We start from the raw sequence: 25,058 nt of genomic DNA, 5'->3' as shown, positions 1-25,058 counted from the left end.
TGGAGACAGACCTGGACCCTCAGGCGGCATTCTTCTTTGCTGCAGGCTTGGAGAAGGACCTGGATCCTCAGGTGGCATTCTTCTCTGCTGCAGGCTTGGAGACGGACCTGGATCCTCAGGCGGCATTCTTCTTTGCTGCAGGCTTGGAGAAGGACCTGGATCCTCAGGTGGCATTCTTCTCTGCTGCAGGCTTGGAGACGGACCTGGATCCTCAAGCGGCATCCTTCTCCGCTGCAGGCTTGGAGACGGACCTGGATCCTCAAGCGGCATTCTTCTCTGCAGAAGGCTTGGAGTTGGACCTTGACCCTCAGGTGGTGCCCCTGAGGCTGTGATGGAGGCGGAGACGAAGGCACACCTTTCAAGGACTTGCTGGGAGGGGACGAGTGATCTGGACATCGTCTCTACTGGACTCCACCCATCTATATCATCTTCCTTCTACCGGCACCACTCCCCTGGCCCGCTTGGTGACACACTGCCAAAGCTGCCCAGGGATGAGCTGTGCACTCACTGGCTGTAGCCTATCAGCAACTCCAAGACATTTTTATCATGCTGGATATCTGGTTGCGGTTTATGAATAATGTGTGAGCATCTTTCACCACATTCGGCATAACAATTGACCTCCAAAGTAATTTATCCTCAATGAAGTATTACATTTATCACATTTATCTTCCAGCCACAAGAAAGTGAAAGTGAAGTGATTGTCATTGTGAAACACTGCGGCACAGCACACAGTGACACGATGAAAGGTGTCCTCTGTATTTAACCATCGCCCTTGAGGAGCAGTGGGCATCCATGACAGGTACAGGGACGGTGCTTTGCTCAGTAGTACCTCAGTGGCACCTTGCCGGTCCTTAACCGCTAGGCCACCACTGCCCCCACTTCAGTCAGAGGGAAATTGATCTGTGAACATCCTACTATAAGAAATAGATCAGGTACAGCCACAGTTCCGTTTCTGTGCCCCGTTTAGCCATCGGCCCTTTAGATCTGGAGCCATGAGGTTTTGGCAGCTCCTGCATTTCATCACGATATCTCAGAAATGCGGGCGATCACGACACTCACGTCATGCAACACCTCGAAGGAAACCACAAGTGTGCTGGGAATTGCAGTTAAGCCATGGTCACGCCCATGTTAATGATTACAAGATGAAAGGAGCTACTTCCACATCAAGGCCTGCTGGCTCGCGGCGCTCGAGGAGAGAGAGAGACACGGTCACTGGAGCTGGAGCCCTGCTGATACCACAGACCCATTTGGTTTCTGTTGTACATGATGTCTGCTGTGGTAGGCGGCAGATCTCTTGACTCCTCCTCGAATTAAAACGGCTCTCTTATCTCCAGATGTTTTCCCCACCATATGGAAGATTCCTGGCCCAGTCTGAGGGGAAGCGGAAGAGCCCCATCTGGATGGGGCCATGAGGAGCTGGGGCCGTTGCTTAGACAACTTCAATGTTTTGGGGGTTCCAGAGGTCATCACTTGGACGGGAATCAGACGGGACTGAACAGCGGGGGTGGGCCAGGAGAAATCGAAACGTGTGGAGTCTATTAAGCGACCAGGAACAACAGAGAGATGGAGTAACGCTGTCTGAGCCTGCGGTGACAGTAAGTCCCCTCTGTGAATTATGTGTTCTACCGTGGAGGAAAACCCGAATGTGTGTCCTGTGACTCCATACATTGCACTGGTCCTGGAAGGACTCGGAGAAGGAAATTTCAAATTAAGACCAGACACAGTGCTGATAGTGTGTTTTGATCATTTGCATAAGGTCAATGGTGTCTTCAGGAGTTACATAAACAGATAAAATTGAAGTTATGTAGCAGTCTCGACAAGAGGTGCTACTGAGCTGCATTCACTGCCATCTTTGGAATGACTTTGTGGGAACACATAAGATAAATCAGTCATTTTTTAAATAAATTTTCCCATGATGTCTGTGAAGAAAATGGTCTTAAAGGACGTGTCCCATGAATGGAGACATGGATTTAGTCTGGGTTTGCAATGTTCTGGTTTCCTCCAGGGATTCTGGACGAATGAACAATTCCATTTTTTGTGAAGTGGTTTATAATGGACTCCCCGTCCTGGAACTCCAGTTTCCCTTGACTCTTACCTAGATATATTGCTTAATGTAGAGGTGATTAGTTGATTAAGTTAATGTTGAACATAAAAGATTGCTTAACCAAGTACAGCACAAAAGATTATCTCCAGGAGACGGACGTCCCCCTTCACAGGGTACCAGAACGAGGCAATCACTCTGAAAGAGGGTCCCTTGTGTCTGATGCCTGACACATGCCCTTTCCACAGAGGCATCTCAATCTCACACTCAATCAAATGATTTTATGACTGGTAAAAAAATTTTTTTTTTTTTTACATTCAGGCACAGAGCACCTTCAATGCTTCGCACGTTTGGAAGGCATGACAGCCGGTGGAGATAATATTTTAGGGGAGGGGTGGGAAATACTCTGGCCAGGCAAAGCATAAGGGGAAAGGTTACTTTCCCCCTTATGACATCACTGAACAAATTCCAGATCAGACGGTCTGAACTTCTGCTCACTGAACGGCGAAGCACCAAAGCACCCTTTACATGTCATGTTGCATGGCCTGTCAAATGTTCAAGAAAAAATAACACTGAGAAAAAGGCAATCTAAAACCATGAATTTAGATAAATTTAACATTTTATTTGTGAAAAACTACAAGCAAAATTCATAAATAGACATTTCTATTTGAAGCAGAGAAATAAAATTGATAAAGTAGCATCTAAGAGCAAAGTCGTGCACATGCCAGGAAACATTATTTTCAACACTGGATAAGCTAGATGAGGAGCGCTGATAATTTAATATTCCCCAGCTACATTTACACAGTAAGCAATGAATGAGACCATTTCACCAAATTACTGAGAACACAAAAAAAATATATATATATATATATATATATATATATATATATATATATAAAAACAAAAATTTTAAAAATCTGTAATAAAAACAAAAACCAAACCCAGAACGGTGAAAGTAAAAAGCACAGATTAATATGCTATTGGACCCTACTTAACATAAACATTAAAAGCATTGTACAATACTTATTAGGAGAAAATTAAGATGTTTGTATAGTACATTTACACTGAAACTTCACAAGATTATCATCATAAGTAAACAAGCAGTCTATATTTGGGTCTGAGACAAAGCTTAAAAAAAACGTAACCATCTTTACACAGTAAAATAAGGTTACTGGTCGCACACAAGAACAGAACTGCTTGCGCGTTTAAAGAAACAAAAAAAAAAAAAAAAAACAGCTCAGTTGCCATTCTTTATTATGGTGTCTTTTTACCACATACAAGCAATGTTTATACATCCAGCACAATTTCCAGCAACTTTTCAATAAATAGTTTTTTTAAACCTTTTCTTTAGAATTATACAAAAATTCATCTAGGTGTTCACGGTAGCAGGTAAGGCAATGAAGATGGCTATATAAACAGTAGAAAATGAAAGGGTATATACTGAAAGACAAAAAAGGAGCTAAGTTAAACTGAAATAGCTCTGATGTCTCAGGAACTTAAATATTTAAGTTTTTGAATATTCAGATCTCAATGATTCATATCTTCAGACTTTGTCTTGAGCACCCAGCCAAGGCTTTTCAACTCAATACAATATGACCAAACCACAGACCGAGCTAAAATATAAAACAGAAAACAAGAAAACCTTCACATAATCAGAACCGTTTGGTTCTGGCTGATTCATTCATTTCACCCAACGTTTGCTTTTCATATTATTCTACCAGCCCAAAGAAGATCTTGGATGGACTATGGATGATTGTGAACTGCGCATCACTGTTGAAACTGTGCCCTATTCCTAAATGGAAGGGCTGGGCGGGGCGGCCCTCGCACCCCAGTCCTGCCCTATAGCACCACTAGATGTAGAGTTCACTGTTGCTGAAAACAAATCAGGTATAAAAACACTCCTCAACATAAACCGGACAAGAATTACACATTTTTTTAATGGATTATATTAATGTCTTTATTTAAAATGTTATTAAATAACACACATTTGATAATTACATTTTTTTTAGATTTGTTATGTTTAAGCATGTCAGCAATATCAAATTCCTTTGGTCCTTCAATAAATAAAACTCACATCATATACATATTATACATAAGTCATCAAAAAGTCAATGTCTGCGGTTCTGCCTTTAAGTGGACTGTTCACCTGACTGGATAAATCGTTCACGTTGAGATTTTAAACCATTTTTATAAATGGTCTAAATGGTCCAGATGTGACCTGACAAAGTCAAAATCTAAAATTGGGAACTGTGATGGAGGTCAATTTCTTGCAACAAACTCATTTAATAAACATTTTTAAAATGAAGCACCAAAAATGCGCACATACTGAACATTACCTTAACGTTCTAAGTATTCCTTCACAAGAGGAACTCAACACTGAGGTGATGGGATGCAGGCAATGAAATAACCAGTATATAGCATTCTGTCTTTGTTGTCTACCCCGCAAACCTCTGTGAATGTGCCACCCCACCAAAAAATAAATAAAAACCACCTCCTGATACACCAGCTTCTCCTTTGCTGGACCGATCATATTTGACAATTCTGACTGACAGACCAAGGCTTCTCAGGAACACAGCAAATGCGAGCGCAAGACAAATAAAGACAGGAAGAGAGGGGAGTAGAGGGGACTGGAAGGTACCGGTGCTGCGTGTGTGGCAGGGTTGAAACTGTTTCACCGTCTTCTCTAGCACCAGTGAGAATAGATTATTCTGGGTTCCTGTTTTAAACGATGCATCAAAGGGTGCATTGAGCTGTGCCACAGAGCAAGGCTTAAAAAAAAAAAAAAAAAAAAAAAAAAAAAAAAAAAAAAAAAAAAAAATCAAAAGCCTTTAAAAAGTAAACAAATACAACAGGTAATAAATAGGAATAAGAGGAGCAGGTAAAACATTGGTGGTTACTGTACAATGCAGATCTTTACAAAAACAAATAAAATAAAAACTAGCCAATTATCCACTTACAATATATAAAACAATACATACAATGTTAAGGAGACTTCAGGAGGACGAGTCTCTTCGGCCATGCCGTCCTGCTTGAGGCCAGAGTAGAACACGTGGGTCTGTTTGTGTATTGTAGAGCTCATGAGGGGATAGATCCTTGGTGGGTCCACTCAGATAACCAAGTCTCCAAGGGGGTGTAAAGTTGAAGAATTGTTGCAGGGAGGGTTAAAAAAAAAAAAAAAAAACGCCCAAGTCTGAAAGGGGCTGAAAAGTGGTCCAGGACAGGACGATGGTGGAGGAAGGGCTTAAAAAGACTCGTCATGGCCAACAGACAGCTCTCCTTTGGGTGTGGAGGCCCGGGACGAGCCCTTGTCCATGCTTTCAGACCCCGAGCTCTGGTGCTGGTGTTCAGAGCTGGCACTGGAGGTGACCGTGGAGGAGGACGTTGAAGAAGAGCGCGTCTTCTCCTTAAAGTCTGTGATGATGACTGTGACGTTGCCCACCGTGATGGCCAGCTTCTCCGCCGTGCTGCGGTCGATGTTCTTCAGCTTGGGCCTTTGAGAGCAAGAACAATATAGAAGAAAAGAAGAGAAGAGTTGTTTAGTTTTTTTTTAGCCACGTCCCCCTCAGATGATGAGACGCTAGGTTTAATTCACAGGCTGAAGCACGGGAAGGCGGCCAGCGTCAGCGTGGGAGTGAGAGACTGTGCTGCTCACTTCAACACAGGTCACACTCCACTCATTAAACTCAGCAGGGCAAACAAGAGAGAAATTATGAAAGAGGAAATGGCAAAATCTAAAATGAAAGAGCACGTGGGCGAGTTTGTGAATGAGCGTGTGCCTTTATGGCCACGGGCCCTGCTCAGTAAATGAATGACAGACACATCCCCAGAGATATATGCTGTCTCGGCTATTGTTAAACACAAAAGTGAACGTGTCCTGTCATTTACATTTACAGCATTTATCAGATGCCCTTTTCCAGAGCGACTCACAATCAGTAGTTACGGGGACAGTCCCCCCCCCTGGAGACACTTATGGTTAAGTGTCTTGCTCAGGCACACAATGGTAGTAAGTGGGATTTGAACCTGGGTCTTCTGGTTCATAGGCGAGTGTTACCCACTAGGCTACTACTACCATCCTGTCCCACTGAAACTGGACAGCCAATACGAAATGCCACCCGATGACGTTTCAGTGAAGATACACAGAGTTAGTGGGTGTAGTGATAGTAAATAGGGTAAAATAAATGAGTCAAGTGAGAAAACAATGTGTGAGTGATTGTGAAGAGATTAGAAAGAGATGAAAGTGTGTAAAGAATAGAACGTGTGTGTGAGAGGTCAGAGTAGTGTGTGTAGAATGAGTGTATAGAATGTATTTGCGAGGAAGCAGTGGAGTGAGAGTAGAAAGTGAGTGTGTGAATCTGTGTGTACAGTGAGTGTGTAGAGAATAGAATGTGTGTGTGAGAGGACAGAGTAGAGTGTGTAGAATGAGTGTATAGAATAGAATGTGTGAGGAAATGTGTGGAGTGAGTAGGTTGTGTGGATGTGTGAATATAGTGGGCATGTAGAGAATAGAATTTGGAGTTAGTGCAGAGAGAATGTGAGTAGTGAGATTGTGGAGAAACCAGTGTGTGAAGAGAGTAAAGAGTACACAGAGACTAGCTTGAAAGTACCTTGATATGTGTGAGTTGTTGGTTTTGGTTGTGGATTTGCCGGACTTTATGCTGGGTGGACTCTGATGACTGTCAGACTTGGGTCTGGGAAGGAAGAGAACACACCAGAAGAACTTCAGAACCCTCAACCACGAGTGTGATAAAAACCCAGCACAGAACACATGATAAATAAACACAGAGGTCTCCAGCTATGCAGGTGCTACCGCCCACAGGAAGTATCCGGACGGTCGTGGATGAAAAGAGGATGATGGACACCGGCACGTTTCACACCAGGGGCCTCACCTGGTCTTTTTGCTGCTGGGCTTCTTGGTGACGGCAGGAGAGATTTCTTTCTCCCGTTCCTTCTTCTCATTCACCAAAGGCTCTGGCTCGCTCTTCTCCTTCTCCTGGTGCTCAGCGTCGGGCTGGACACTGTCGGGAGGAACACTGTCGGGACACTCCTCATCCACCCGCTCTTTCTCCGGCCTCTCCGGCCTCTCCTTCTTCTCTTTTTTGGGGGGTGGAGGGGTTGCGTACTGCTGGGCGACCTGCTGCGCCACCAGCTGTGAGTTTATCCGGGGTTTCCTGCGAGAAGAGAATAAAACACCTCGGTGGAGCAGCTGTAACGCCCGCGAACGCGGACAGTCCGGCCGCTGGCTATAGCGGCTGACCGTCTCCGACCAGCAGGGATAAAGATCAGCTCTGCTGCGGTGGCCCATCTGCGGGCTAATCTCGTTATGGCCTTCTTTTAATAAATCAAGCCGGTCTGCATGTGTGTATGTGTGTGTGTGTGAAAGGGAGAGACTTTCAGTATGTCATTAACAACCACTAATCCGCTTATGCACGGGCTGCCCCCGTTCGACAAAGAAGGGATTGAGGGGGAGTACCAAACAATCATTTGATCACTCAAGTATGGAACTAGGTCTTGGCGATATGTAGCAAAAAAAATCTTATATCAAATCTAATAAAATTCCAGATACAGCACCATTTTGCCTAAGGCTTAAATGTGAGATGTCAAAATAATATAAAAGTTACTTAAGGTTTTAATACTATTTATAACATAACATTACAGAACTTTCTACAGAACATTATACAACTAGATTTCAAAATCAATACAGTAAGTACATCTACAGTAAAGTCAATACAGAATTAAACCTTAAACCACATTCCTACAAGATTTCATATTTTTCACACAATGCACTTAGGTCTAAAACTGAAAAAAATTGCTTAAAACAGAAACATTTTTTTTTTTGTTCAGAGCATTGAAAATATTCTGCAGATTCATCTAAATGGTCTTAAATTAGACAGGTACGCCAGGAACCCAATGCCTTATATGACTGTACAATACTCTCGGTGAGCAAACAGCCGATGGGGATGCCATACTGGAGCAGGCCTCAGTTTTAGAGACGTGAACCTTCACTGCTCTCATCATTCCACTATCACGGTGAGTCATATACATTTTCTACATTACTTCACATGATTCTTTTCCCCCAAATACCAGAGTTACGGTCTCGTTCATCCGTGCGGACGCTTGGATTTGCTACAATGAGCAGAAAAACTGACTGTGTTCAGTCCTCTCTCCCCTGACGCCACAAACAACAGAAAAACGGCTGGTTCAGATGTCCGTGGCGTCAGGTGAGCTGCTCATTGGAGCAAATCGGAAGCCGCTTTCCGACAGAACGCGGCAAGCACAGCGCTTACTCTTAAAAAAACAAAAACAAAAAAAACAGCGAGTTTAGCTGCCGTGGAGACGATCTCCGGACGCTCGGAGACTAATTAGATCAGTTTCCTGTGTTCCCGCTTCCTGTGTGCGTGTGTTTCGAACACTAGCCCAGATCGAACACAAGCCCTGGCGGGAAAAAAAAACGTCACGACGCACAGCGATAAAGTTAAACAAATGTACATTTTGACCATAGTGCGTACACGCGGCCGCCGAGTGCCGTAGCGGCGCTGTACTCTGATCAGGCCGCCAGTCACTACAGGCTTTACTTTCTAACGAGACTTTCTGATGCCGCCGCCAGAAAGCCCCCCAGCAACGTCATTATGTTGCTCAAGTTGTCAACATGGATTATGTTCTGCGCTGCATCGACGCAGAACCGTCCACATCTGCAGCACAATGCCTCAATTATAAGATTAATTTCAACACCGCTACTCGGTATACAGTACATGTGACACGCCCGCAGCTTCATTCACATTCACGGAATTTCATCTGACAATGTTGACAAAATTGTGAACAGTACAGCAGTCTGGGGACTTTGAAAGCCGTGCAGTGTGAACTTCGCCTTAAACCATCATGGGAGGTGGTGGTCTCAGTTGGGTACGTTCCAGAGGGGTCAGAATTAAAAGGAAATTAAACAGAAAGAAATGAAGGAGAGGAGCACCAGCGCTGCCATGTTGGTATGAGAGGAAGGCAGACTATCGGCCAGTGGTGTTGGAGAGAGAGTCTCCAACACCACTTGCGGTGTGTAACATTGGTACAAACGTCAGCTACTGGAATAGGTTCAGATTATGTCTTGTATAAAAAGGCACAAGAGGTCCTCTGTGCTGCAACGCCAAGCTGTCTTAAAAAAGACGAGGAACAGGGGGAAAAAATCCCCAACTACTGCGTTTAGGCACTATACAGATATACAGACATATACACACGAGACAAATCCTGGGACTCTACATGTAGAAACATTTTAAGGCCGAGCTGCTTGACTGGTCCACTTTATAAAAAGGGACAAATGGATCTTTATTGTTTTGTTTAATCAGTCAGCAGACAGTTCATGACTAATTTAACACTTTAAAATGAGAAATATGGGAGAAACATGAGGCTCACAACTGAATTCAGGGCTTTGGTCTGTCAGACAAGCAAGAAAGAGACAGACAGGCAGAAGGAAGAAAGGAACAACTGTGCCAGAAAAGGCGAAAAGACAAAAGAAGGACAATGAATGAAAGGACAGAGAGAAAGAAGAAGGGACACAAGATAACATTAAAAGACCACAAGAGGGGGTGGGAAGATATAATAAAACATTTTTTTTTGAAAAAGTGAGAAAAGTGAGGAGTGAGCGTTTCAGAGAGAACTAAAAACAGAGCTGAGCGTTCAGCGCCAGCTCCCGCTCGGCAGCGTAATGACCAACATCTGGCAGGAGCCGGTGGGAGCCAGGACTCCGGGGGGAAGGGAAGATCCCATCGAGTCCGAGCTGAAGCCAGAACTCGGGATTTGCAGCTTCACACAAACCCACCGCCGTTCCCCGCTCTCACCCGCAAGAGCTGGCAAATGCTACTGCGGGCAATCACCAGAGTAAACACACACACACACACACACACACACTGCTGCTTCCACACACACTCTTTAATGGGCCCAAGTGTCTCTGTTTACATCCAACCTAATGGGCCTTTTAAAGCCGAATCGGAGTGTGCGCGGTGCTGCCGGTAGTGGCGGGGAGCAGACAGGAATGTGTCTGCCGTGGACCTGAGCTCGAAGCAGCAGATGACAACGCGGTGCCGTGGTTCTCCAATGCTGAGCGCCGGCTTCACCTGTTGGCTTCTGGCAAGTCGTGCGCTTTCCGCAGATACAAGGCAAGCAGCCACCAAAAGGCACATGGTCGTGCATTAGAAGGGCCGCGTGCCGGCAAAAGCGGAACTCCGCTGATGCGCCGCGATCAGTCTCATGGGGTCCTGCCAATCACAAAGCAATCAATCGCCTCATAATGGGCCGCGTCATGTTGCGAAGGCCACGCATCACCACAATCAATACCGCCGCAGCGCAGAATACTGATGACGGGAGACCTCGGAACCCGATTCCCTCCACCCGCCAGAGCATTTTTAATAACCCGCAATCAACATACCTGGCAACCACTAAAAACTCCTGCGTTTCCTGCTCACCATCATCAATTCCACCTTAAAAGCCTGGCTGTCTCCTGATTAAGGACACTTTTCATTGGGCCGTGGTGGCCTGGTGGCTAAGGAAGCGACCCGTAATCAGAAGGTTGTCGGTTCAAATCCTGAACTCCAGAGGTGCCACTGAACCGTCCCCACACACTGCTCCCAGGGCGCCTGTCATGGCTGCCCACTGCTCACCAAGGGGGTGGTTAAATGCAGGGACACATTTCGTTGTGTCACCGTGTGCTGTGCTGCAGTGTTTCACAATGACAATCACTTCACTTTCATATGATGTGTGTCAAATCACATCACTTTTAATGTCACGTTATGTCCTGGGCGTCAGCTATTGGAAATGGTTCAGATTATGTCTGACACGGATACGTCTCGACTAAAAAGGCAAATGAAGTCCTCTGTGCTGCAACGCCAAGCTGTCTTAGAAAGACGAGGAACAGGAAAATCTCGAAGAGTCCAGAAATTCCCCAACATATAACTACTGTATTTAGGCACTATACAGATATACCGACATATACACACGAGACAAATCCTGGGACTCTACATGCTCAAACTATGTAGAAACATTTTAAGGTTGTACTGCTTGACTGGTCCACTTTATAAAAAGGGACAAATGGATCTTTATTGTTTTGTTTAAGGGCTTTGGTCCGTCAGACAAGCAGAAGGATGAAAGGAATGAACTGCCAAACGGGTGGTAGGACTGTCATCGGGACGTATGCTTCCGCCTTCTAGGTTGCCGTGGTGGGAGGAGCTTCATTCCTACTGCTGATTGGATGCCGGGCGTGTTTTAAGGAGACTGGGTTCGGGAGGTCTGCTATAGATGTGGTTTTGGTTGTGTTATTTGATTAGGTTGCTCTGTGAGCTAGTTTGTTTGGTAGTTGTTAGGCATAGTTAGTTTAGCATCTATATTGCGTGAATGTCTTGTTGGCTTCTTGTGTATAGCATCACTGTAAATAATTGCACTCCTGTACCATTTGTTTGTCTTCATGTGTCTCACCACTCGCTTTCACGAACCCATCCGGGTCGCGTTCCTCTCCACCCCTACCCAAGGGCGTGACGCATAACATAACGCCAGTACACAGGTACAGCGCATGCGAGTGGAATTCTCACGCCGCAGTGGTGTTACAAAAATTAATAAATGGTATATGCATGTTAATGTAGAAGCATTAACTACAGACATATTTACAGAAACATAAATAACTTAATTTTTCGCTTAAAAGTGAGACCAAGGCTACTAAAATAATTCTGCAGCTCTACAGGAAGAAGAATATGAATGATTTTTTAACTTGAAAATGCCCACAATCTACTTCATAAGTGAATTGTGCAGGACCATCTTTCTATTGCTACTTCTACTGTGTTTTTGCTACGCCCCAAAACCGCCAACAGCCCATAATAAACCCTCAAATCGCTATTTGCTGTTGTGGCAGTTTCAGGTGTTGCTGTTAAACCACTGCAGAAACCCACCGTTGAACCACAGCGGGAAAAAGACACTATCTGTACAGCGGGACCGTAACAGGATAGCCAGTGACACGGCGTGTCCAGAAGACAAATAGTTATTTAACGGCTGCTGCAACTTAGCGTGATGAATTTTTAAAACGTTCTTCTCGCGTCTTAATGAGCTTGGGTGGTAGTAGCCTTACTACCATTGTGTCCCTGAGCAAGACACTTAACCCTGAGTTGCTCCAGGGGGGGACTGTCCCTGTAACTACTGATTGTAAGTCGCTCCGGATAAGGGCGTCTGGTAAATGCTGTAAATGTAAAAATGTAAGCTTGTGTCTAGATATTCTATTATAATGCGGAGCATGATTTGTGTAAAGAGGTTTTTTTTGGTTGAACATCGACCTACTTAAGGAGCCTGTAGGATACCGAGTGGGAAAGGCCAGGACTATTAGCTCGCTCTCTGCCCACTGGCTCTGACTCGGCAAATCAGACGCTCTATTATTAAGGCCCTAGTTGACAAGGGAGCCCCCAATGCCGATGACACAGCCTCATACTGAAGTGTGTGTTTTGCCCCGCTGCGGGATCCAGAGCGGGGGGTTGGGCACTGGTACGTGCTCGGCCGCTGGTTAGCAGGTACTCGCTTAAGACTGAAAAGCCCTCTCCACTGGGGAGCACTTACTGCAGCAAGCGAGCACGTTTCATATGAAACCAAGAGTCACCAAAAGAATTTTGACATCTGTACTGATCCGCGCCCCACAGATGTACCTTTTTGATATTATATACACCGTCACCACACAACCCTCCTTATCATAAAAACGAGTGATTTTTTCCCTCAACACCCTCTCCAACAGGGGAGGGCGGGAAGAGGAGCGAGTCAGAAGGGCAGGTGATCCTACACATCCTCCTCCTCGACGGGGACGCTCAATTCTTCCCAGCAAGACGACATCACTTGCCGTCGTCCATGTTGCAAGACGGGTAGGAGAGAGAGGCGCGGGGAGCGATCGTGAGCCGGGCCTTGCTGACATCTCCGCTCACCGTATCCCTGCTGCGGCCGGAGTGCGGCGGCGGCCTTCTTTATACCTGAGGAGCCTGCAGGACGGCCGTGGGTTTTAAGTGCTCTTTAGTCAAAACAGGCGAGTATGAGGAGCAGATCAATCGGTGCTGAAAGAAAGCATTAGCTTTATATGCGGGTGCCTTTAACGAGGGCGCTTGAGTTGAGAGAGAGAGAGAGAGAGAGAGAGAGAGAGGGGCACTCCGTTACACACCGCTCTTTTGTCTGAGTACTTTTCAGACGGCTGCCATTGGTGGGCAGAGGGGGAGACCGCAAACCTCTTCAGGGTCTACTGGGCCTGGGTTAATATTAAAACTAAAAGGATCAACTCTGGATTTACCGCGGGCTTCGAGCAGCTGCTTGACCGGAGTCGGACTGATACGACGGTGAAAACAGCGTTGCACGCTACGTCGTGGTGAGAGAGAGAGCTGAGAAACTAAAATTACAATAACAGAATGAGGACTGTTAATCGTAGTGACAAACATGACATTATGAAGCAAGGGGATTAGATGAGGGCAAACAACACAGCACACTGCAGCCCCTGCCCCCCTGATCAAATAAACATCATGTCTGTCCAACCTCGACAGATATACCTGCAGACCCTGAAAAGGCGCCATGTTTGTCATGAAACTTGCTCTCTTGCATCATGACGGTGTGGCTTTTAAAAGCAGCCATCAGGATGACCGGTGGCAGCCTGTCAGTGCGCGGTGGAGGGTGGTGTGGGCTTGTTGAGCATCCAGTAAGCCTGGGAGATTAGTGGCATGGTGCCTGCTGCACATCTGAGCGTGTGTGTGTGTGTGTGTGGGGTGTACGAGAGGGAGTCAGCCAATGACAGCAAAGAGAAAGGCTGAGCCACCAACACACAGACACACAGCTCACGTAACCACCACCTCTCCTCACAGTAAAATGATGCAACCTGCAGAGCAATCCCACTCCTCACACCGACACACTCTCCTGGTTACAAGGGGGAGAGGGGTGGCAGAGGATCTATAGATCATCCAGACCTAAAGAAAACTTTCCTTCCAAAACTCAGCTCCAATATCTCCATTGCGTGACCCTCAAACTACACGCTACTTCCATGACTACCTTCCCGAAAAAGTACTGGCAGAAGTATACTAAACACGCCATCACAATATGAACAAGATGAGCATTCATATTGCATGTCATTAGAAGAAGAAGGTTATTACGTGGCAAACCTATTTTATACACGAATGAACTGCAACAGTTTTCATATGCGCCAAGTCTAACTTGTTATGTTCATTGGCAGTTAATCATTAAAATTTTTGGTATATTTTACATCATATTATACATGAATGCATTAAATGTCCAGTCCAGTCATAACAAACAAACACTCGCAAGTTGCCTGATGAATTACACTAATCTAGATGGATACATATTTAATTACCTCTGCTGTACCGTTGCCACGGCATTATGTAGATGAGCGGGTTTGTCCAAATTGGATCTGGCCATTTGGCTTATTTTACTGGTAGATCACCCCATGAAACAGCAACAAGCAATACATCGATCACTCCAGACACCACTGATGCCTACCAGATGAATGGAAGTGCACTCTTGCCTCTGTGATTGTGTCCTTGGGCTTTGTGAACAATTCTTTTTCTGAATTGCACTTTTGCACTGCAGAAAAATCATTTCAACCATTAGTTCTCAACACTTCCCTATTTTGACCTTTGTCTTCGCTAATTTAGACACAAAGCCATGACTGTAAAAACTGATTATTTTGCTACAGTGAGCGATAGCAAAGGGTGGAACACACAGAATTTACATTTACAGCATTTACCAGACGCCCTTATCCAGAGCGACTTACAATCAGTAGTTATAGGGACAGTCCCCCCCCTGGAGACACTCAGGGTTAAGTGTCTTGCTCAGGGACACGATGGTATTAAGTGGGGTTTGAACCTGGGTCTTCTGGTTCATAGGCGAGTGTGTTACCCACTAGGCTACTACCACCCAGCAGATAAACTGCCAGTAAGAAGTGATTTTAGTGACTTTAGAACAGTGGAGTAAAGTGGCCTGGTCGAATAGCGCAAGCTTTCTTTTTAATCACGTGGACAGCGTGTGTGTGACACTATTTGAAGACGGGAGTGTGATGCTCTTTTGTTCACAGACCCTCAGAACAACTCCGCTTGGAGCTGAAAAGACCTCTCTCAGCAGCATCGGGGCCTGGTCTCATGCTGCAGAGCGATGCTTCCCGACAAGCTCATCCCATCAAATCAAATGTCCTGGGGAGCAGCAGACGTCAGGCGGTATAATCATGAATTGAATCAAGCTCTTGATTTGAGCAGTGCACCTTGTGGCCCAGTCGAGAGACGCAGAGACTAAAGATTTAGTTTTTACTCATTGTGATCTGTAGAACATCGCAATACGTACAGTTTCACTGAAAATGTAAAAAACAGAGCTGAAATAAAAGATGTGTTTGATCTGTGTGGATCACATTTGAATACAAAAATTTCGATATTAGATGTGCCTGTACCGATACGATATCACGATATGTTGCAGTATCGAGATTTTCGAACACCCCTATTTAGGTAGATCCAGCCTTTCAATTTTTTCATGAGTTTGAGACCTTTAAATGAAGAACCATGTGATCGATACGTCCCAGGGTCACCGCTGTGAGGCTGAGGCAAACATCTTTTCAAAATGGTGACAACCGCACCTAATGACAAGCAATTTGCTCAGAGCTAGCAAAGAAAAGTCAACCTTGTGGTCAGGAAGACCATACATCAGAAGTGTAAGGTGCTTTTGAGGAGCTTGATCAAGAACAATGACTTAAAACATTCTGTGATCAAAATCATTTCCAGACAATGCAAACTAAAAATGTATGTTACTCCAGGTGAGATCATCTTGCATGTCTTCTTCCACACAGTGGGCCCCGAGTTCCTCCGTATCGCCCTTGTCTGTCCGACAGGTTGTTTCGCACGGTTCTAGACCGGACTGGTCTGATAAGAACAGTAACGCTGCTTCTGACTGAACGCAGGAATTTCTCCAGCCAGCCAACGTGCCAGTGGCTACACTACGAACATTCCTGCTGATCCACGGCAGACTGAAGCGAGCATTAAGCAAGTGACAGACAGAGCAAGCGTTAGAGACGACTGTGCGAATGGAAGTGTGTGTGTGTGTGTGTGTGCGCGTGTTGTCGCCTGGCACTCCCCTCTGTGGTAATGATGTGCTCCATTCTACCTACCCCCCAGGAGACCCTCGCTCGAACGAACACATCCCGGCCTGGCTGATAGGCTCACTCAGCATGCAGTCCCCCGCCCACTTTCCCCGCTCTCTCCCGGTGCAGCATGGCTGAAACTACGGGTGCGCGTATCTCAAACGGTGTGCCGATCTAAGTGAAGTTGTTGGTTGTGAAATGTCCGACATGCCGCGAGCGTGCGTTCAGTTAACCCGCTTCCAGAGACAGTCACGACCGGCGCTATTTCCTGGCGGGAACTTTTAATGCCGCCACCAGACAAATAATCACCGAGCTATGATATTATGATATAATTGATTATCTTCTGCACTGCATCGATGCAGGATCATCCATGTCTACCTCACAATGCATGGATTATAATTTTGACACCCCTAATTCCTACTAGTTATCGAGCTAAAATTTAGAGGTGGGGGAAAAATATCGCTAGAGCATAATATTGCAAAGTATCAATATTGTATCCGCTGCAGGGACACCAAATATTGATATTTTTGTATGCAAATTTGATTTTTTATTTAGTGAGATCAGCAGAGGAAAGTGTCAGCGTGCAACTACAACCTCCACTCCTGTAGATGGCGCTGGGCGGCTGGGTACTTTGATTTTACGTTAATCTATTATTTCCCACATTACGCATTTTATCTTAACGTTGTCCACTGTTAACACAGTGTGTTAAAGCGCGAAGACAATAAAGTTAAATTTCAGTTCTGAGATGTTTTGGCTGAATTATTAATGTAATGTGATCCATTTCAGCATTGTCAGTGAACTAAAGAATATCCCTATATATCGCCATGTATGTAGTGCCATATTGTGATACGAGGGCATCTCGGCCCATGTATCGAGATGGTATCGTATCGTGAGGTCCTTGCCGATTCCCGCGCCTACTAAAATTACAGCTACTGAAATATATGTTCTTATATGATACCACAGTGTCAGTGACACAGCACAAGCACAGGCAACAACGCAACCCCGGCCATGTCTTGAGGGACGCAGAACGTCAGAACGTCAGCCTCCGAGAACAACTGGGCGAGGATAAAACCGCTCCGTTTTTTTAATACTGTGAATATGCAATTCTGAAGAAAGAAACATCCACACACATGAAGAGCGCACGTGAAAGGAAGCATGCAACTGGGGGACCATTTATATGTCCTTCTGTACAGCACCTTTGTCAGGCAGCAGAAGTACAAGCAGACGAGGAGGACAGCTGGTGTCCTGTGGCCATATCACACACAAATGACACTGGCGCTCCTGAAGAGCTACAAGTTACCTTCACTAGGACAACGTGAAAGTAAGTAACTACTATATTGTGATAATTACCATTACATTTTTGGCACCAGGATTAACTTTAAATTACAAAACGTAATATTTGACGTACGCTGTGACGTGGTCTTGTGCCGCAATATTAAATTGCTGTTGGAGCCAGCAACGGACACGCAACACAACGCCTGCATCTTGAACAAACATGTAGAGATCATCTCCACCCTGTCCTACCCTTCACTTGCTCTCCTCACTCAGCAACTCCTCCCTCCCTCCCTCCCTCCCTCGTTCACTGACAGAATGAGTAATTCGAGTCATTCTTTCAAAATCCCCCACACAATAAATCCCGTGGTAACTTATTAAAGGCTTTTAAATCGGCCAATTAAAGCATTCACATGGATTAACAGCTCATACTTCAGGTTCAGTGTAGATGTCGATGATAATGTTCATATGGTAATGTGTGTGTGTGCGTGTGCGCTCATGCGTTTGACTGGAAAGTGTGCCAGCGTGTCACTCATGTCATTCAATCTGCGTTATTGTGACAGAAGGGAAGGGGGGGGGGGGTGTATTGCATTCACATCCCTTTTAATAATGACAAATACAAATTCACATGGAAATCCAACTGGAGCTACAAAGGCCGGACTGAACGCATGTTATTTGTTTCCACTGCTAATCTGAATCAGCCCATAAACGCTGCTGCAGACTGCAGATAAAAGCTTCAGCTCCGCCAACCGTCCTCGTCCCAATCTGCTCCAACGGTAACACAGGAAACCGTCCCATCAGGCACCTGGCTCTCTGCTCATATTTACACCCACCACAGCGAGTGAGTACGTTCAACAGGGGTGCAACATCCAGATGAACGAGAACCAGACCAAAAAAAAAAAAAACTCCTCACGGCCGTCACAGTAACGAGAGAAGACGGCGCTACGCCGCGAGACCAAGACGCCGTAATCTACACCACTGCCAAAGATCAACATGGCTCTGTGGACACTTCCTCTGGAGCACCTTCATCAATCAACTTACGGCGCCGTTCAGGGACCCGCGAGTGACGTTGCAGCGGGGACTAACCGGCAAACAAGACGCGAGACTTTCAGGCAGGAGCATCGCAGCCGAACTGGGGCCAGAGCAAGCCAGCAGTACAGCCTCACACCCGCTTCTGGTCAAACACCAGCGACAAGAGCCTCCACATAAATGTGCACACTTGAGGGCTGTACTTTACTTTTTTAAGAGGAAAGTGATTATTTGTTGCGGTTACTCACACGATTCTTATCAGGGAAACGGTTCAAAGAATGAAACTTCAAGATGAACAACAACCAACCACAAAAAAATTAATTAAGCATTTTACATTTCCAGCATTTACCAGACGCCCTTATCCAGAGCGACTTGCAACCAGTAGTTACAGGGACAGTCCCCCCCTGGAGACACTCAGGGTTAAGTGTCTTGCTCAGGGACACGATGGTAGTAAGTGGGGTTTGAACCTGGGTCTTCTGGACCCAGGTTATAATGGACTTTTCAAATATTACTGATGATAAAGTGACGTGGCCACAACCTCACAGCGTGAAATTAAATGGACTTTACGTGCAACATTTCAAAGGATCAAATGAATTGCCAACATTTTATGTCTCCTGCATAACTAGGACCTGTTTGTTTTTTCATACTCACATCACGCTATACAAAGTCTTACAAAAAAAACAAAAAAAAAACGAAAAGAGAAATAAAACCAGGCACAGGGATGAACAGCCGCTTCCGGCGAGCATCCCACGCCTTTGCTCTCCAACAGCAAGTGTTGCCGGATCTGATCGAGCACTACAATGGAAAGAGCGGCGCGGCAGCCGCGGGCGCGGTCCCAGCCCCACCTACCCACGGCTGTAAGTCAATACGCGAGTCAACAAAAGGCAGAAGCGTTAAATCCGATGATGGGGCCCGGGTCAAACGCATTAGCGGCGCCGGTGCCTCTCCGAATCCAGATGGGAGCCGAAAGTTCCATTCAAACGCCGACTCTTTAAAATACCACAACTTACCGCAGGGAGGGGGAGTGGCCATTGAAGACCACAGGTATATTAAAAAAATATATATATTTTTTTTTAAAAAGAGCCTGAACCAGATAAAAGTGGCCAGACAAACCGGCGGCTCATTTTGCCTGCTTACATCAGACAGACACAAGATCGTTAATTCGTGAACATTACATCAGCAAACCACTGATCAAACACGGGGACGCGGTGGCCTAGCGGTTAAGGAAGCGGCCCCGTAATCAGAAGGTTGCCGGTTCGAATCCCGATCCGCCGAGGTGCAACTGAGCAAAGCACCGTCCCCACACACGGCTCCCCGGGCGCCTGTCATGGCCGCCCACTGCTCACCGAGGGCGATGTTTAAATGCAGAGGACACATTTTGTTGCGTCACAGTGCGCTGTGCATCACAAGTGACAACCACTTCCACGCGGTGTTCTTAAACGAACCATTGGGCCGCTGCCAAGCGTGTGGGTTGGAGGCGGCGACGGCGCACTCAGCATTTCCTGCCAGTCAAGTGTAAAATGTCACCGTGATGAGTCACAATATTGGCAATATTGCCAAGGCTCTCAAAAGCAGTAAACCCCGCCGTGGTTCCCCCAATTTCCGGAAAGTGGGGGGTTGAGGCTCGGGGGATTCCTCTTCAGGTGGCTGGTTCTTACTCACCGGCGTCACAGGCGCCACATCAAGCAAAACCTGCTGAGAAGCGTCGGCAGATCCGCGTCACGGCGGAGCGGCAGGCGCGTAAACACCGAATCGAAAGCTGGAAGAACCTCGCCGCAGTGACATCACGATAATAACAAAATGTCAAGAAAAAAAAATTTAAATTCTTGAAAGACAAACTTTGTCTTCGGTCTTTCGAGAGAAGTTAACGGGAACAACTTCCCACAACAGGATTGGAACATTGGAAATAACAATATATAGATGCTCCATCGAGATGGTATCCACAGCGACAACTTCATCTGACAACACTTTCAAATTCGATGGAAATAAGGTGGAAAAATCGCAGAGAGGAGAAAGAAAAGCTCAGTTCATCCGCTTTTTCATCCATCCGTTCCAGGGTTGAATGGAACTGAACGGGTCTTCTTCGTACACTTGCTCGAACACGGACTATTGTTAACCTAGCCTAGTGGGTAACACACTCGCCCGTGAACCAGAAGACCCAGGTTCAAACCCCACTTACTACCATCGTGTCCTTGAGCAAGACACTTAACCCTGAGTGTCTCCGGGGGGGGGACTGTCCCTGTAACTACTGGCTGTAAGTCGCTCTGGGTCTGGTGCGCGTCTCCGTCACATTTACAGTAAAATCGCCTTAATAAAAACCAACAAGTACGAGCGTGGGGTGGACACGCTCCACGGCGGCGGAGAGCCCGGCTTACCTGGTGGACGTTCCCTTCCTCACGTCGCAGATGCTGCATTTGAACGCCTCGGCGCTGTTCCTGAAGGTGCACACGCTACAGTCCCAAAACCCCTCGTCCGCCGCCGGCTTGGCTTGTCGCTTCGGCCTTGGGGGGACAAACCAAAGCAAACACGTGTGACGTGGATGTGCGTGAATTTATATATATATATATATATATATATATATATATATTTTTTTTTTTTCAAGTTAACGCGAAGCCCGTGGAGCGGCGAGCGATCCGCGCCATTTATAGCTGGCGCGACGCGACCTACATTTGACCGAACGCAACTTTAAAAAGCCAGCGGTCACCTCGCCATCTGGGGCCGCGCTGGCCCGCCGAGCCGCGGGTCTTTTCCCGTCGGAGTCGCGCACACGGCGTCCGTCCGTCCGACCGACCGACCGACGGACGGACCGACGATACTCCGGCTAACGAGCTAACAGGCTAACGCAGCCCATTTTACACCGTCCCGTCCCGGCGGCGCTCGGCACAGCGTTCCGGGCGCAGAGCAGGCGCGCCCCGCGGTAAACCTGCCTTTGTCTGGAAGTGACTGGCTGGTAAAGTGTAGAGGAGAGGGAGAGAGAGAGAGAGAGAGAGAGAGAGGGGAAGGGAGGGAGAGAGAAAAAGAGAGAGCAGGGGGAGAGAGACAGAGAGAGAGAGAGAGGAGGGGGGAGAGGAAGAGAGAGAGAGAGAGAGAGAGAGAGACGCCATAGCTGCGCTATTCTCGCTGTGGAGGAAAATATTTCTAGATTAATATAGATGTAATATGAAAGCGGAGCGCAGGACGCCCCTTCGAGAAAAGGCGTCGGAATTTCTCCCCCGACGGGCGACGCTGCCGCGGTTCCTCCTCGAAAATGAGAGCGACGGACAGCGATGAGTCGCGTCTCCAGTTTACCTGCTCGGGCTCTTCTTGTCGCCCATGCTGGAAAAGCGGGGAAGGCGCGGCGGGAATCGGCGGTCGTGGCGGGCCGGAGGGAGAGAGGGAGAGAGGGGGGAGATCCAGACAGGAGCCGCTGCTGGCGCTGGCGGGCGGGATCGCGATCGGCGACGGGCTCGATCCAGGCTGGGCAGAGCGACCGCGCGCCACGTGACCGGCGGGCGGCCAATCAGCGGCGGCCTCGGGTTAAAAGTCTCGCCGGAGATGGTCGTGGAAATAGGTACACGCGTGACACTTTGACGAGGAGGCAGAACACATGGTTCTTTTTTTAAAATTATTTTTATAAGTGTGACCAGTCTTCTCCAGCACAACTGAGCTCCCCGAATCACTCTTTCACGACTAGAGCTCGAGAATCCCGACACTCGTCTGGAAACATGCTTGTGGCATCAATAAAGAATAAAAAAAAAATGACATTTTTTAGTTCAAGTGTGGCCTTCAGTATATACAGGCACCGAGACGTGACCCACAGGTGCAACTTGCTCCTCAGGCTTGTAGAGTAGGGACCGTGGAACTGTCCATCTCTGGAGCTCATCTGGAGCTCATCTGGAGCGCAAGGTCGTCGGTTCGAATCGAAGGTGCCACTGAGCAAGTCACCGTCCCCACACACTGCTCCCTGGGCGCCTGTCATGGCTGCCCACTGCTCACCAAGGGTGATGGTTAAATGCAGAGGACACATTTCGCTGTGCTTCACAATGACAATCGCTTCACTTTCAATCATTGTACCCACTGGCACATTTAAACAGCACTAACACAGCTTTTTATTTCCCATTCACTTCAACATGCATAATGGACGTGAAAATGTTTTTTTTTTTGTTTCACTATTAAACCGAGATGTGAGGACAACTGTCCGTTTTTGACAACTTGTCTTCAAGTGAGCTCTGATCGTGGTCATTCATGACGTTTTTGAAACAGATGCTTCTGATGAGATGGCGTGATGAGTCTGTCCCTTCTGCGATCTCATTAGTCGTTTTATTTTATTGCATGATTTAAGCCAATGATTGAAGGTCAAAATGCTAATTGCAGTAATCAACAAATCAAAGGTTCTTGCTAATTTGCTCATTTAAATTCAGGTGGTGACATTTTTTTTGCAGGGCGGTGTAAATAGATTGATTGATTTATTACAATGTTGTACCTAACCCCATTGTCAGCTGCTGGTATGTATTTTTTTTTCTGAATATTGTTTTTGTGCGCTTCATCAATCCGCTGCAACCAATCTTGTTGATCGGGGCAGCATCTATGGGGCTCGGTTGTGAAGTAAAGGCTGGACCTCTGAGCGGCCCCCCTCCAGTCAAGACAAGGGTCGCACAGTGGGAGGGATGAAGTGCAGGTCAGGAAGGCTCATTAGCAGCTCTCCATGGTTCCAGGGTCTATTGTGGTCCCCTTGTTTGTTGAGTCGGGGAGGATACATGCCGTTGGTGGCATCGTCCTGTCTGCCAGTGGCCTCTCACAGTCGTTACCCCCCTGTACCATCATTACTTGTTGATGAGTTGAGGAATCAGCATTGAGGTTTCACAGAAGTCCAGTGAAAAAAAAGGTTTTAGGGACATTTAGGGCATTAGAGTCTAAATTATTCCGTTTTATTGAAATAACTTTCTGTTTTTTTTTTTTTTAGGGACAGGTTATACATATGCAATTGTCAATATTTCATATGTATTTGTAGAAAGATTTAAAATAAGAGGCACTCACCACCAGTTCAGTCTGAAGTGCTTTATTTCTTCAGACCTATAACAAGAAGAACATGGAGAACCAGGACCTTTCAGAAAAAGAGGACAAACTGACAGCAAATGTTCTGTTCACCGAGGAGAGCTGAAGCAGCGCATGATTAATACGGGGTTTAGATGGACCTGCGGATCAATATTGTAATAAAGGGTTGGATGAAGCCTTCAGCCACAGTCCTTTTGAAAGGAAATGCGTCCCAATGAACTCCCTAGCCGCGCCTGACGGACTCATCTTATTACTGCGCCACAAGCCAACTAATTCATTTAAACAGACTTCCCCTGCTCTCACTGGACACTTGTAATGAAGTAATGCTACCGTTCACACATATCTCTATACGCTGTAATCAAGGACCACACGGGCGTTCTGTTCAAATTAGAACGTAATGGAATCTCTCCTCTTTTTTTTTCTTTTGTTTGACTGGTTCAGTTGTGACTCTTCTGCTACTTGTAATGACTGTGTGATTTCTCCTACTTGACCTTTCACCCTGCAGATAAGCCTCTGCAGACCACTTGCCTCCAGGGCGGGTTGTTGTCGGCGGCTCAGGCTCTGTGTGTGCTCGCTTGGCTAAAACAGATGTTTTCATTGATCAGTAAACAGTCACGGCAGGAATGTGCTTAGTAGGCAGTCGGCGGGACCACACCCACACAGATACCGTCCCTATTGTGAAAAAATATGAAATTCACAATTCATTAAATCACAACATTAAAACCTCCTGTTGTTGTGTGTTGCTCCTTCATGCCTCTCAAAGCATGGACTGTCTGGTGATTCCAGATATTACGGTGTCAGCAGCAGACCCTTTAAGTCCTGTTTGTGGTTGTAGAGAATTTTTCTCCTTTGAGAACCTTTCGCTAGTGGACAATACAGCATTGGTCCCCATAACCTTGTCACTGGTTGACCAGTTGTCTTCAGTTTAATGTCTAAAATAATCAGCATAAATGGCCCTAATATTGTTTGTATACTGGTACAACTGATTCAGTCATAGCAGAAATGTATGCCATTTACCAGAATCGCAAAAGACGTCAATGCAAATTTTCAAATACATCCAGTTTGAATCAACCTTCTTTCATTTTTCACCTAATGCCGTTTTGTTTGACAATGATGTAACCAGCCATATGCATGTCTGCTGCATCCTTCTCTGAATGGAGTTTACCTGTACAGTTAGTTTTTATATATATATATATATTACACACACTCACATGCACACACACCTTTCTGAGGTTTCTAAGCAGCAAAGCACTGTGCAAAACCTTGCAATAAGCCTGTCAAGGGAACAACGTAATGAAAAGAAGAAACGATTGAACCTGCCTGATGGGCATACGCAAAATGTAAACCGCAAAAGCACGTATCGAACTCCCGTAAGCCACGCAGTACTGACAGTGGGTGGCCATCGCTGTGGGCTACTTGTGGCCTGTTTTACGAAGCAGTGTTGATTAATTTCTTACAAATCATCTCCAGCTGAAGCAGCCTTGAGCTGTCATCACATCAGATAAGCGTTGACACGCCACCTCTCCAGACCCCAGCCAGGTTCCCCTCCTCCTTTCG

General features: G+C 46.3%; 1 protein-coding gene across 3 annotated transcripts; it reads right to left on the bottom strand.

The window, feature by feature from the left end:
- Positions 1–4,574: 4,574 nt before the first annotated feature.
- LOC114783675 (RING1 and YY1-binding protein B-like) lies at positions 4,575–21,888 on the bottom strand. Of its 3 annotated transcripts, XR_003748545.1 has the most exons (6): positions 21,756–21,888; positions 20,843–20,968; positions 6,928–7,209; positions 6,646–6,729; positions 5,020–5,532; positions 4,575–4,809 (listed from the first exon to the last, which is right to left on the bottom strand). XR_003748545.1 is itself a non-coding variant. In XM_028969192.1 (5 exons), the coding sequence occupies exons 1-5, from the start codon at positions 21,779–21,781 to the stop codon at positions 5,283–5,285; spliced, it is 768 nt and encodes a 255-aa protein (XP_028825025.1). In that variant the 5' UTR covers positions 21,782–21,888; the 3' UTR covers positions 4,972–5,282. The 3 variants fall into 3 exon arrangements, 2 of the variants coding, with proteins under 2 accessions (XP_028825025.1, XP_028825028.1); XM_028969192.1 differs by lacking the exon at positions 4,575–4,809 and having other exon boundaries at positions 4,972–5,532; XM_028969195.1 differs by lacking the exons at positions 4,575–4,809; positions 21,756–21,888 and adding an exon at positions 21,172–21,435 and having other exon boundaries at positions 4,972–5,532.
- Between the last annotated feature and the right edge of the window lie 3,170 nt (positions 21,889–25,058).

This window comes from Denticeps clupeoides, unplaced genomic scaffold (genome assembly GCF_900700375.1).
Source record: "Denticeps clupeoides unplaced genomic scaffold, fDenClu1.1, whole genome shotgun sequence".
Classification (NCBI taxonomy): Eukaryota; Metazoa; Chordata; class Actinopteri; order Clupeiformes; family Denticipitidae; genus Denticeps; species Denticeps clupeoides.
Note: the sequence above shows the minus strand (reverse complement) of the source record. Positions and strands in the feature narration are given on the sequence as shown.

Bases quoted from the DNA above. Each gene is read 5' to 3' on its own strand.
- LOC114783675 (XM_028969192.1), bottom strand. From the start codon at position 21,781: ATGGGCGACAAGAAGAGCCCGAGCAG. The intron at 20,969-21,755 runs GTAAACTGGAGA...TGTCCCCCCAAG, and splicing joins GACAAGAAGAGCCCGAGCAG to GCCGAAGCGACAAGCCAAGC. The intron at 6,730-6,927 runs GTGAGGCCCCTG...CTTCCTTCCCAG, and splicing joins CCCAGCAGCAAAAAGACCAG to ACCCAAGTCTGACAGTCATC.